This window comes from Balaenoptera physalus, assembly GCF_965194825.1.
Source record: "Balaenoptera physalus genome assembly, chromosome: 19".
In the NCBI taxonomy this organism is placed as follows: Eukaryota; Metazoa; Chordata; class Mammalia; order Artiodactyla; family Balaenopteridae; genus Balaenoptera; species Balaenoptera physalus.
In genome coordinates this window covers 11630095-11644594 of record NC_138900.1, presented here as the reverse complement: position 1 = coordinate 11644594, position 14500 = coordinate 11630095, and the positions used below count along the sequence as shown (strand labels likewise).

At 53.3% G+C, this 14500-nt stretch overlaps 1 protein-coding gene across 1 annotated transcript; it reads right to left on the bottom strand.

Annotated features, from left to right (window-relative positions):
- Nucleotides 1-13495, bottom strand: LOC309649165 (cell adhesion molecule CEACAM1-like). The gene is made up of 3 exons (XM_082438869.1): nucleotides 12900-13495; nucleotides 2178-2456; nucleotides 1-1201 (listed from the first exon to the last, which is right to left on the bottom strand). The coding sequence occupies exons 1-3, from the start codon at nucleotides 12976-12978 to the stop codon at nucleotides 1056-1058; spliced, it is 504 nt and encodes a 167-aa protein (XP_082294995.1). The 5' UTR covers nucleotides 12979-13495; the 3' UTR covers nucleotides 1-1055.
- Between the last annotated feature and the right edge of the window lie 1005 nt (nucleotides 13496-14500).

Sequence of the window (14500 nt, the reverse complement as noted above, 5' to 3'; positions counted from 1 at the left end):
TGGGGGGGCAGGACCAGGGTCTCTCAGGGGCCCCTAGGCTGAGCAGACACTTACCCAGTGTGGCTGCTGGGAGCTGGTGTTCTCTGAGGTCATTCTGGCCACTGGCCCTCAGAAAGGTCAGGATTATCTTGAGGGTTGCTGGAGGAGGAGGTCACAGCTTTGGTGTCAAAATAGAGAACAAGGAGGGCCCTTTTTCCAAGCAGGGAGTGGAGACCTCCTTTCTCCACCAATGCTGTTTAGGAAGGGAGGCCCCGGGAGAGGGGGGCTGAGGAAAGTCCTTAAGAAGCCACATCTGTCCTGGGACCAGAGGGGAAGGACCTGCAGGTCGATGGCAGTCCAGGAGAACGTGGCTTGAGAAGGGACAATGGACCCAGTAAAGGAATCAGACCAAAGGCTTTGAGTGGAAGGGCCAGCTCCTCAGAGGAGAGCAGTACCAGCGCATGTTCAGGACACCTGGGGAGCCTGTGCACTTGGGAGCTCGTGACTGTGGTGGCTCTGCTGTGGCCAGACCCACCCTTCAGGCCGGGAGATGCTGAAATAGGACAGTGGCCTCAACCTCCATCTCCATCTGCCCAGAAAGAGGCGTAAAGGTCATCCTACCACCTGCTGTCCTGGCCAGGTCCACGTTCTCCCATCTCACACATCACGGGCCGTGGTTAACGCATCTGCCACGTGGGGGAATTTGACCCTGCCTGGCCTGTCCAGGTGGTTCCAGTCTCCTTGGCCAGGATGACCCTCAGATTCTGAGGCTGTGAATCCCCCTCATCAGGGTGGTTGGATTTAAATAAACAGCAGGACAAGCTGCTTACTGAGCCAGCACAGCTGCAGGTCTGCTCAGGGAACTAGCCCAACGCTGGAGGGGGCGTTAACTGTGCCTATTTTACAGATGAGGAAGGTGCTGAGGAGACACCCAGGTCAGCATCCGGCGAGGAAGGCGCTTAAGGAGGAGAGGGAATATCCATCCATGGGGAAACGGGGATGCCGAGGAGAGCCAGGCCGGAATCCGAGGATGGGGTGTCCTTCCTCCTGGCCTGGGGTCAGCCTGGGGGACGGGATTAGCATCTGGGAATTGCCACTGTACCTTCTAGACCGCGTGAGGGAAACGAAAACCCCAGAGCGGCCACCAGTGCCACCCTAACCAGGACCCCAATCGCGATGACAGTAAGGACCTCCATACTGAGGGCTGGGCCGTTTTCTCGCCCTGAAAGGAGAAGAGAAAGGGGGAGATGAAGGCCCGAGTTCACTGGAGGGAAAACTACGACAAGCCTTACAGGGAGAGGGCCTGGTTAGGGAGGAAGGAAATGCTCTGAGGTCTGTGTGTGGTGTATGTGTTTGGTCATCACAATGTCCTCCCAACTCTCCCACTACAGGTGGTTGCATCCTTTTGTCTTTCTCACATTTGAAACCTTGGACTTGCTCTATCTCTATGTTTCTCACTGTAGACAGTTCCATGTCCTGTTCATTTTCCTTTTAAGGTCACTTTTCCTTTCACATGATGTCCCTTCCCTTTGTTTCTTCTTTCCACCACTATTGTTGGTCTTAGAGGGCAGGTCCTTAGCAGTCCACTCAACGCTGATCAGTAATAATAATATTAGCTGATTGTTTCCAGATCCTTCTGTGTGGCTGGCACAGTGGGAAATCCTTTACATTCATCTGCTCTGATCCTTCCATCCCCATGAGGGAGGGGGATCATCCCTTTTGCATATATAGATCTGAGACATATAGTGCTTAAATAAATCAGCAAAGGTCTTAGAACTGGTAAGTGATACCGTTGTAACTAAGTTCCGCTTGAATTTACAGCTAATAACAACAATGTTAATAATAATAGTAGTGCTACTTGATAGCATTTATTAAGCCCTGACTCTGCCTATGACCCTAAGAGCTTCAATCTCATTATCTCCTAATAAACATCCTCACATCCTAAGATCCAGCTGTTCTGTTCCAGTTTTGCAGATGAAGAAACTGAGGCTCAGGTGGTTGATTGTCTTGCTCAAGGTCAAACATCTGGTGCACATCACAACCAGAACCATAAAAAGATCAGTCTAATTCCAGAGTTCTCATCTATGTTGCTCTAGAAGGGGGTGCCCACCTCCTCAAGGCTTGCGTCCAATTCACACCCCCTCACCCCTGCCAGGGAAGGATACGAGGGAGGAAGTGGGAGAGGTTGGGTCACTCACAGAGCACCACCACGGTGACAGGGTCACCTATGCTGGAACTGCTGGGGTTGGAGACCTCACACCAATAATCCCCGGCATCCTCCCTCCTGACGGGGTCTATGGAGAGGATGCTATTGTCCGGGGACAGTGTCATCTTCTCTGTGAGCAGTAGACTCTGGTCACTGAAGAACCAGGAGACGGAGATCCCAGTGTCATTTGTGATGTAGGTCAGGACGGCAGGGTCCTTATGTTCTGTGACTGTGGTGTTGCTGACTTGGATGGAGGGCTGTGCCACTGGGTCTGTGGAGAAACAGAGGGGTGACTGACTGAGAATAGGTCAGGGGCCTGGGGCCACGCTCCTTCCTCAGAGATCTCAGCCACTCTCGGGGCCCAGTGAGGTCTGTAAAGGTGACCCAGAGGATGGCCCTGACCCTGTGATCAAGGTCGTAGGTCTCGCTTCACTGATGATCTGTAAGGAGAGGGCTGCATCTCCTCGCTGACCCCCAGGTATCCCTGGATGAGCCCTGGCCAGTCCCCTAGATATCTCTCTAGTATCTTCTCAACCCACGTGTCCAGCAACCTCATTGTCAGGTGGAATTTTTCCGATAAATTCTTGTGTGACTCTTTTCTAGAATATTTGTGACGTTAAAAGGTCAGGCCCCACTCCTCATATACACTTCTGGGTGTGTGTGGGAAAGCAGGCTTGCCAGCTCTGTCCGTCTCTGGTATAAGGGTGGTTTTACATAAAGTAGAGAAGGTATTTACTTTTTGTTAAATTATTAGGGAATATGGATGGCCCTGCCCAGTCTTTGTAACCTGAGGAATCGAAGAGTTTCCAATCTCAAGGATTTCTCACTCTAAAGAGAACTTTTACTTCCTAATCTGTAGAGTGAATATCACGGTGAAGGAAATCTCTAGAGATGTGGGTTACCGATTTAACAAAATACTGGCACCCTTAGGAATAGAAGGAAATTCCTGAAACTAAATAAAGGCCTTATTATATGAAAAGCCCACAGCTAGCATCACAGGCAATGGTGAAACACTGAAACCTTTTCCTCTAAGATCAGGAAGAAAAGGATGCCACTTTCACCACCCCTATTCAACTGAGTACAGAAGTCCAAGCTAGAACAATTAGACAAGAAAAAGAAATAGAGTGCATCCAAAGTGGAAATAAAGAGGTACAATTACGTCCGTTTGCAGATATGTAGAAAACCCTAAAGATTCTACAAAAAAACTGTTAGAACTAATAAATGAATTAGCAAAGTTGCAGGATACAAAACCAACAGACAAAAATCAGTTCTGTTTCTCTACACTTACAATACCTTATATGAAAAGAAAATTAAGAAAACAATTTCATACACAATGCCATCAAAAGAATAAAATACTTAGGAATAAATTTAACTAATGAGGCAAAAGAAATATATGGAAATCTACAAAAGTTGCTGAAAAAAATTAAAGAAGCACAGATAAATGGAAAGACATCTGTGTTCACAGATGGGAAGACATAATATTGCTAAGGTGACAACACTACCGGAAGAGGTCCACAGCTTCAATGCAATCCCTAACAAAGCCCCAATGAAATATTGTGCAGATATCGAAATTTCCAAAATTTCACATATAATCTCAAGGGACCCCAAATAGCCAAAATAATCTTTAAAAAGAACAAAGTTGGAGGACTCATACTTCCCAATTTTAAAAGTGACACCAGTTCCCTGCTGGTCCAGTGGTTAAGACTCCGCTCTTTCACTGTCAAAGGCCTGTGTTCGATCCCTGGTCAGGGAAATAAGATCCCACAAACCACACGGCGCGGCCAAAAAAAAAAAAAAAAGTAAAATTGACTGCAAAGCTACAGTAACTCAAAATAATATGTGGGTTTGGCATAAAGACAGACATATAGACCAATGGAATAGAATAGAAACCCCAGAAATAAACCCTGGGATATATGGTTAAATGATTTCACCAAGAATGCCAAGACCATTCAATGGGGAAAAAATCTATTCAAAAAATGGTCATGGGGGCTTCCCTGGTGGCGCAGTGGTTGAGAGTCTGCCTGCTAATGCAGGGGACACGGGTTCGAGCCCTGGTCTGGGAAGAAGCTTGGTACTGATGGTCCAGGGGTCACTTACCAGAGACTGTCATAGTCTTTATTTATTTATTTATTTGGCTGCGTTGGGTCTTCGTTGCTGCGCGTGGGCTTTCTCTAGTTGCGGAGAGCGGGGGCTACTCTTCGTTCCGGTGCGTGGGCTTCTCATTGCGGTGGCTTCTCCTGTTGCAGAGCACGGGCTCTAGGTGCACGGGCTTCAGTAGTTGTGGCCCGTGGGCTCAGTAGTTGTGGCTCATGGGTTCTAGAGTGTGGACTCAGTACTGGTGGTGCACGGGCTTAGTTGCTCCGCGGCATGTGGGATCTTCCCGGACCAGGGATCGAACCCGCGTCCCCTGCATTGGTAGGTGGATTCTTAACCACTGCGCCACCAGGGAAGTCCCCACCTCACTTTTTGAATCGGTGCCCTTCAATGCTGCTGAAGGGACGGATGTTCTTTTACTTGTCCACAATGTGACAGAGGATCTTCTAGGCTATGGCTGGTACAGAGGAGAAAGGGTAGAGAACAACCAACTAATTGCATCGTGTAGCGTGTACACTCAAGTAAATACACCAGGGCCTGCACACAGCGGTCGAGGGACAATATACCCCAATGGATCCTTGCTGATCCAGAACGTCACCCAGAACGACACAGGATACTACACCCTGCTGGCCACAAGGAATGATTTACAGACTGAAAGACTAGCTGGACAACTCCGCGTATACCGTGAGTGATTCCTCTCTGACCTCTGGGTGTTGGGTGGGGTGAATTCTATTCACACGCAGAGGACTGACAGGCCTGGACTGTGTCTCCATCCCCCTCTGTGTTACATCCCAGGTTGAGGGTTGAACATTTAGTGCAGGACACACACACAGTGGAGATAAATTTTAAAGGATCAGAATTCCTTTCCCAGAATCCGGATGCTGCAGACATTCTGTGCAGAAAGAAGGACCAGTCTGATGGGAGTAACTCAGCAGAGGGAGATCAGTCTCAGTCCAACCCCCTGGGCCCCTCCTGTGCCCACGACGCTGAGGAAGACCCTGTAGGACTCAGTAGGAGCCTGGCCTGGGTGCCCTCAGGAATCCTCACTGAGAAGCTCAGCCCCGGCGAGCCCCTGCCCAGACCCTGTCCAGGGCTTCTGCCTCCAGTGACCCTGGGGAGCCTTGCCAGGTCTCCAGGCTCCTGAGCCGGTCACTCAGCCCTGAGAGCCACATCTGCGCAGGGGCAGAGCCTGGTCCTGCACCTGAGACTCAGCATGGAGAACACAAACGTACAAGGTCCCCAGGCCATCAGCCAACTGCCCTGGGGGACTCAGCATACCCACGTGAGGAACAGAGGAGAGAAGACACTCCTGGCAGCTCCGTGACCACCGGGGCACAGCCCAAGGAGCCCTCTCCTCTGAATGCAAATAATAGTAGATGCAGTTTATTTAGTCATCTCCTCTATGACCAGCTTTAGGTCAGTTAATTATGAATGATTTAAGGTTAAATCATAGGGAACCTGGCAAGTAGATTGTATTGTATTCTTGTATTCATAACCTTGTCTTTAACCTGGTCCGGGAAGATCCCACATGCCGCAGAGCAACTAAGCCCGTGCACCACAACTACTGAGCCTGTGCTCTAGAGCCTGTGAGCCCCAGCTACTGAAGCCCACGCACCTAGAGCCCATGCTCCGCAACAAGAGAAGGCACCACAATGAGAAGCCCGCGCACCGCAACAAAGAGTAGCCCCCGCTCGCCGCAACTAGAGGAAGCCCACACGCAGCAACAAAGACCCAACGCAGCCAAAAACAAAACCAAAACCAAAAACAAAAACAAGAACAAAAGTGAGGTGGGCAGTGGTGGGTAGGTTCCAGAAAGTTAAGAGTGAGACTAGGAGGGACGAGAGAGAAATAAATCAATATTTGGATCTATGTGTTGGGGCCCTGGGTCCTGAGCAGGTCTCTTCATCCCTCAGCCTTGGTGTATGTTTTTGTTGTGTGTGTGTGTGTTGTGTGCCCTACTGGTTCAAGGTCAGCAGCATGGCCCCCATTACTTCAGCCCCTCTGAGCTTGTTATTTCCTCTGTTTCTCCAGGTGTCTGCCTGGCTCACTCCCTTGCTGCCCTCACACGCTTGCTCACACTCAGGGGCCTGTTGGGAGCTGCCCTCCCTGACACCTGCTCCAAAGACCCTCCGTCTTCACTTCCTGACCTTTCCCTGCTCCGTTTCCTCCATGACACTTGTCAGCACCTGACAGCACATTCTAGATCTCTTTGCTTGTCTGTCTTCCTCCCCATAGAGCGTGAGCTCTGGGATGTCAGGGACTTGTCTGATCTTGGCTGTAACCCAGGGCCTGGACCAGGCTCCAAATACCTGGTGAGGAAGGAATGAGTGTTCCCAGGGCCTCCACCGCCTGGTGTTTATTTGTCAGTTTCTAAGGGTGGTGGGTAAGGACAGTGTTTAGCTTCCTGGTTGCGTTCTTTTCTGGATTGACACCCTGACATAAATTGTTATTGTCACCAGTTTTGAAAAATTACTGCTCAGTGATGAATAATTTGGAAAATGTACAGTAATTGAGGTTTTCCTGCCCCTCACCAATTCCAGTTCATTGAGATTTTCCTGTTGCTCAGTCCCTCCCCCCACCCTCCCCTGCTCCCATGTCCTCTCCCCTCAGGTCCAAACAGAAGCCCTCTGTCCCCTCTCAGAGCCCTGTCTCCCCCAGAGACCTCAGCCAGTCTCTGTTCTCCCACCTCTGCCCACACCCTGAAAACTGTCCCCTCTCACCTGCCAGCAGGAGCCCGTTCCAGGGGATGCACCCTCTGCGGGCATGGGCTGAGGGGGGCTCCATGGTGTCTGCTGTCTGCTGTGTCCCTCCCTCTGTGAGAAGAGCTTCAGCTCCTGAACCGCTCACAAGCACTGCTGTCTGATGTGTGAGCTCTGCTGTCCTTCCTCCCTCTGTGCTGGGCCTCCTCCTGGGGCAGGAGCACTTCGCTGGGTCACATGGGCCGGGGGCGGGGTCTCTGCCCAGAACCCTCCCTCTCCCTCCCCTCTCATTCCTGCCTTCCTAGTGCCCTCCTCCCCCTTCCCCTTCTGTCTATATTTCTATTCCCTGAACACTGCTGAGTCCTCTGCCCTCTTTAGCAGTGATTCTCCACCTACACACACACACACACACACACACACACCCTTGTTTGGACAAGCACAACCTTGGGGTGTCTGGGTCCGGGGCTCCCCACTGCTCTGGGTCAGGATGCACACTCAGCCTCCCCCAGCCCTCTCATCTCCTTCTGGCTTTTTCCTTCAGAGCAGGAGCCTGGGGTGGAGGGGGGTGCATCAGGAACCCTTGTCACAGGGGTGTCACCCACGCTGTGCATCGGAATCACCTGTGGAACTTCATGAAGACTGTGACTGCCCAGGTGACACCTCAGAAATGCTGCCTCAGCAGCTGCCCAGGTCACATGCTTGCCCAGCCTGGCTGAGACCCTGCAAAGCCAGTGAGGCCGCCACTCCCCATCCACCCCAGTGTTGGCCTCTGCTGTGTTCTGGTCTGGGGTCTGTCAGCACCACACAGAGACCCAGGGGTCTCTAAACCCAGGCGATAATTTCACTCTGTGACACAGAAACCCAGCTGGGTGCCCTGGGCCTTCCCAGTGTTCTCAGTATCTGGGAAGGGTGGATTTACTCCCAGCAGGAAGGTCACAGATGACTCTGGAGGTGAGAAAGGGGTAAGCTGAGTGACGACTGGTGAGGGGACCTGACCTCCACCTATGAGTGTCACCAGCCTGATGTCTGTTTCTAGGGACAGAGACCCAGGACCGGGTGTCAGAAGGAGCTGCAGTTCCCAGGTGTGAAAGGAAAGGTTTTCTGTGTGTCCTGGGAAGAGAGAACGGTGGTGCTGGGAGATTGGGTGGCTGTAGGTGCATATCTTCTCTCTCTGTGTGTCTTTGTAAGATGCAGATCTTGTGTGTGTGTGTGTGTGTGTGTGTGTGTGTGTGTGTGTATGGTACCAATCTCTTCCCATTTGCTCCAACTGGAACCCAGGGCATCATCCTGGCTACCTCCCAGTCCCATCCAAGCCATCATGAAATCCTGTTCTCCATCCTCCCCTAGAAAGCTCTGGAACCTGGCCCTTCTCCCACCTCCACTGCCCCCTTCTCTAGATGACTGTAACAACTCTTTCTGTGTCTCTGTTTTTGCCCCCTCCATGTCTTTTCCACATAGCAGCCAGAGGATTTTTCTAAAACTTAAATCTGGTCACACACTCCCAACCCTTCAACACCTCCACCCTTGTTCTCAGGATAAAGCCCCAAATCTTGGGCACGGCCTCCCAACCCACGTACCATCTGGGTCTTCTGGGCGCTTAGCCCCTCTCCTCCTCCCCTCCCTTGCTGAGCTCCTTCCGCGCTGTGAATTGCCACTTCTTTGGGCCTCGAGGTTCTGCCCGTGCTGTCCTTTCCACCCTCTGTTCCCCTCTTGCCCAGCAGTCAACACTTGCTCATCTTTGAGTCCAACGTCACCTGCTTGGGAAGCCTCCCTCTTATGTCTCTCAGGATTTTCCCTCTTGTATTCATCACAGTTTGGCAGATGAGAAAACTCAGATAATCAGATATATCTGATTTGTGGGATCATTTATTAATGTCTGTGTCCCCAGCCCAGATGTGAGTCTGTCCTCACCACAGACAGCCCAGGCCTGGCACAGGTAAGTGTCTGTTAAATGTCTGCTGAACAAAAATGTGCAACTGGAGCCTTTTGGGTCCAGAATCAAGGTTGGGGCACACAGCAGTTTTGAGCTCACACACTCCCTGCCCTCAAGAGCCCTGGGGGTGGCCATCGCCCCGCCCTCACTGGCCAGGTAAGGAAACCCAGGTGCCCTCACTCCCTCAGAGCTTCAGTGTCATCATCTGGGAAATGGGGTGACCATAATGACACTAGTGTCATCTGGTACTGGCAAGATCCAACCGTTGAGTAGGAGTGCTCCAGCCAGCTTGGATGCCCCTGGGGCAGGGCTGGGGTCTGATTCACTCAACAGAGGCCTGCACCAGGGCAGGGCCTCAGGAAATGACCAGGGAATCTAGGAGCTTGGGGGAATGAGCTTTGTGAGTAGGTAGGCTTGTGGGTTTGTGAGTAGGACTGGTTCAGCCCTGGGCAGGGGGCCCTACCCAAGAGGATTCTAACTCCTCACAACAACCCTAAGGGCAGCACGATTATTATTATCCCCGTGTGACAGTTCATGCATTCCTTCACCTATTAATTAAATGAAGATTTGAGTGCCTATGTGCCTGGCATACCAGGCTCTGCAATTGTGGGGTAAACAAGGCAGACACAGCCCTGCTTTCAGGGAACTCGCTGTCTAGCTGGGGGTAACAGTAAGGATAACCTCCACCCCTCCTGAGGGCTTGCTGTGTGACAGCACCAAATACATTACTACACTCACCCAAATATCACAAGAGCCCAGTGATAGGCACTCCTATCATTATGCCCATTTTATAGCTCAAAACGTTGAGGCAGGAAGGAGGGAGCCTGTTGTCCGGTGTACCACTCCTCATAGCCTGAGGAACCAGGTCTCCAAGGCCCATTGTTGACCATGGTCTGTACTGCCTCTGGGCACGCTGTCCTGTTTGTGAGGCTGTGTCTTGCTGTGTGACAGGGAATGGCCTTGGGCCCCAGTCTGAGCTCTGAGCCTGTCTGAGCTTTCCTGTGTGCGTCTGGAGCCAACTCCAGTTCTATCCTTGGCTAATGATGATGTCTATGGCAGGGAGGATGATGAGTCTGGGGGTCTCTGGGCCCGGGGGCTATGTCAGTTTCTTTCCTGCTCAGGAAATTCCCGTAGGTCCTCACTTGGACTGACACATACTCCTAATGCAGCAAGGACTTCATGTGTGCCTCTGCCTGAGGCTTGCAGCATCTCTGTTGGTCTGTCAGTGTTTCTCCAGCCCGCTGAGATCTGTAAATAATGTGACCCCCTAGGGAACCCAGGTGACAGCACTTCCTTCTCCCAAGTGAAGGTTAGGCTGTCCAAAGCCAACCCAGGGCCCCTTAGTCCTAGGAGCAGGAGTCAGGAAGTTAGGTCCTAGGGCAGCCAGGCTGAGGCAGGTGGCCTGACAACGAATGGATGAGCGGATTGAATGAAGAATGGTGGGACAGGACAGTCTGAAGCTGTACTGCACCCCTCCTCCAGGCATTCCCCACTATGGGGCACCCCTTCCTCCTTCCTTTCCCTGACTCACCCTTAAACTTCCTTTTTGGACAACAGCTTCTAAACCTCTTCCTCATTACCGTGGCAAGAGTGTCAGAGACCTGGGACTTCTTAACGCATCCCAGTGGTTAAGACTCTGTGCTTCCACTGCAGGGGGAACAGGTTCGATTCCTGGTCGGGGAACTAAGATTCCCGCATGCCCCAGTGCGGCCAAAAAAAAAAAAAAAAAGAGGTGGCTCACGCCTGAAAATCGCGCTTGAACCATTTCCCACGTTAGAAACACCAAGGGCAGGAGTTGCCCACGGTCACACAGCGAGTCCGGAGCTGGAAGAGGAATCCTGATCTGGGACACTCACATTCTGGACTCTCCTCCCAAGATGGTACTGGGATGTCCGATAGTCTCTCTGCTGGGTGTGGTATTTCCCTCTCACATCACCCCCTCTTGGGCCCTTTTCGCGGTCGGGGCCCCACGGCCAAGGCGGTCCCGTCCCCCTAGCTTACCCCATCAATCCTATGTGGTCCCCGATTCAGGGGCTAATTCCAGAGGCCAGGGCCGAATCCAGCCGCCAGTCGCGGCCCCTAGGGCCAATCCTTGCTGTCGGGCCCCCAACACCACCCAGTAGCGGACTTGCTCCTCTCTGGGTCGCTCCCCAAGAGCAATCCGGGCTTCACTCCATTGTGGGGCCCCGCCCCCGCCCCCCATGGCTAAGGACTGAGGCCTGGCCCCGCGCCCCCTTACGCGCATTGAAGAGACCACGGACCAACAACAAATGCAGCCCTGGAGGCAGCGAAAGCTTCTTTCTGGCCGAACTAGCGGGGAGTCCCGCGGGGGTCTCTCCAGAGGGGAAGCCTGGGTCTTTTCACGTGTTGGCTGTCAGCGTCGTTTCCCCACTGCACTTCCCGCGTAGGAATCATCTAGAACGCATCCCGCCCACCCGCTAGAGCAGGAGACAAGGCTGCTGCTGAGCCTCCTTCTAGGGGCGAGGGGCCCGCCAGGTCCTCAGGCAATTGGAAATCCGGGCGGGGCGACAGTGCCTGAGGCAAAGCTCTGTCTGTGAGCCATTGGAGGAGGAAGCCGCGCCCTTTCCTCCGCCTTCTGTCCTCTAGTTCTCCTATTCTCTTTCTCAGGGTTCTTTTCTCTGCCCTCTCCTTTCTGGCGAGAATGGAAGGGAGTGGATGGTGGACCTAAGAGTGATCAATGCCTGCGCACCGGCCCCGAGGTGCGCATCGCCTCGCAGGAGGGAGAGGCATTAGAGGGCGTGGCTCCAGCCTGGGAAAAGGCGGGAAAAGGAGGAGGCTCTAGGCTCGCGCATGCGCACAAATCAACTCTTTCCGACGGTCCCGGAGAGGCGGCTTTGTCTGTGGCGGCGCTGTGGTGAAGGCGTCCCTTGAGACGGGGTTCGGGAGGCCCAGGGAAACCGCTGTTTATCTTTAGCACCAGAAGCACCATCCCGCCCCTCCTCCCCGCCCTCCCAAAGCACACGAGCAGCTGTGGCACTGAGAGACACCGATGACCCTCTTCTCCTCAGTCCTGAGAGAGGCGGCCCAGCCCTTCCGGGGGACACAGGCCTCTGGGCTGAGACCCCCATTACCAGCCTTCGGACTAACCGTCCTCACAGCGCCCTCAGCTTCCGGATTGGGGCCGCCTTGTTTCCCCCCCTCTGGCTGTTTCACCGAGTCTTCCCACGTTCCCCGGAGAGAACTTGCGGGCCCCCCTTGTGCAGGGCAGGGCTTCTGAGCGCAGAGAAGGAGCTCAGGGCCCGAGCCTGCTCCCCGGGGGCACCATGGCCGGCTTCGGAGGAGGGGCGGGGATGCTGCCGCCAGCGGAGTCTTGTGCCCACGACCCGCCCACACCGCTCCCCCAGCTCTCCCTCCCGTCAGCTCCGACCTCGCCTGGGACGGAGCCCCAGCGCCTCTCCCAGGCGCCCCCTTCCTGAGATCACAACCCACGAGGCCATGGGCCCGGCGGGCCTGGGACTCCCTGGGGACAAGTGTCTTCCTGCCCACTGGACAACCCAGAGAGCTCAAGGGTCGCTCCTGCCCGGTTTTCGGCCTGGCCTGCGTGGACACTCGCCGAGGGTAAGGGTCCACGTTCAGCAGGGTGCCGCGGTGGCCCACTTGGTGCCCGCCCCAGAGCGGTGCTCGGAGTTGGGGGCCCAAGGGATGAGTACGGGGCCCTCGCCCAGGGCCTTTTTTAGTTTCTGTTTGATTTCCCCCAGATCCCCGCGGGGAGGCAGCCTGGAGCAGGGGAAGGAGTCAGAGGCTAGCTGGGGATCCTGGCTTGGCCCCTAACTGCCCAGCCTCCTGCAGGATCCCTCTCTTCTCTAGGGCTCAGCTTCCTCCTCTGTCAAATGGGGCTGTTGATCAGTGTCTGCCGGGACTGTTGCGGGGTCACCTGAGCTCACCTGACATTCTGGCAGGTCTAAGTTCTTCCTGACCAAATGCATGACCATCCCTGGGAGGCCCCCTTCCTCCAAGCTCAACTTACTTGGGTTCCGGTAGTGTCTGGGGTTCTGGCTGCTGGTTTTCTTACTGGGTAATGACGTCCCACCAAATCCTGACATCATTTCATAACCAGGTTTCCCCTTGAAGACCAGCTTCGTTCCCTGGGCCACTGTTCCACCCCTCTTGGCTGGCAAATTGGTCTCTAACGTAAACCCTAAATCCAAATCTGCACCAGAATCTACTACCCATTCAAGAAATGTCTTCTGCTCTGCAGTGGGTCTCTGTATGACGGTTGGTTTGGTTTTGATAGAAATCTCCACTGTCCCAAAGATCCCTGTTGGGATTTGGCTCCCTGGGCTGGAGCTGCGTGCTGGGCTCGGGGTCTGACTATCGCCGTCTCTCTTGGGATGTAGGTTGAGTCTGGGCTGGTGGTCCTTTTGTGGGTCTGGGTCTAGGCTGGGCCAGAGGTGTTGATCCAGCTTCTTGTGGAGCTAGAGGTGACTCTACCGGGCCTGGTCCTGGCTGGGGTACAGGTTCCTCTCTCAATTCCGGCTCCTGTTGAGTTCTAGAATCTTCTCCCAGCCCAGGTCTGTGCTGTGAGGCAGCTTCCTGTTTCCTGAAGGGCACCCTTTGGATGGGAGGTGACTGCTGTAGTGCAGGCTCCTGTGGGGTAAGAAATTCCTGCTGCAAAGCAGATTTTTGCTGTGCTGGAGGTTCCTGCTGGGATTCAGCTTCAGGGGGCTCCTGCTGTGTGAGGGCCTCTGCTGTGAAGTGGGCTCCTGCTGGGCATCGGGTCCCTGCTGATCCTTAGATGCTGCCTGGGCTGTGGGTGTTTTTCTAGTCCAGGCTCTGGCTGTGTGATAGGTGTCTGGTGTGGCTTTGATTCTCAGACGGGCCTAAATACTGACTTAGAACCTGGCTCCACTGTTGTTTTTTTCTCAAAGGAGGTGTTGATCTCCCAGGCTTCATTCCTCTGGGCTCTCACAGGCCTCCTTTGTCACAGATCCCTCTGGTTACTCATGATGACACCTCCATTTGGGTTCCACTCCCTCATCCTGGCATCCCTGCTCTTCCTAAGGCAGTTGGCACGTGGGCTGACCACAGCTGCCTCCCCACTCCTGTGCCAAATGCAGGGCTTATGTGCCTCCTGCTGTGGGAGGAGGGATTGGGAGCCGAGGGAGGCTGAGAGCCCAGCACTCTCCTACCAGAGGAGGCCCCACTCACCACTCAGCTAAAACGTTTCTTCTCATAAGGCCAGCACCCCAGCTTAGTCCTCTGTTTCATCTGGATGACAGAAGCCAGATTCTGGAGGAGTGTTCCTTTTCTGTTCTCTCCTTCTGATGTTTGAGGAAAGGGTCAGAGAGGGAAGCAGGATCTACTCTTTTGTAATCGTTTCCTCTGTATTCATTCTCTCAAATGGTTTCCGCTTTAATTTCCTTCTATTATCGTTCTGATCATTTTACTCCCATGTTAAAAAAAAAAGAAAGACATCTTCTCACTTTTACAGCTTGAAGCTGTTTTGAGTGGCATGTGAAATCTTCCACACCATCTCTCTAGCCTTCAACTATGCCTCTGCACGTATGTCTTCTGTAGTAGATTGGAAACTTACAGAGTCAGATGACCATTAATGATGGTGATGATGAT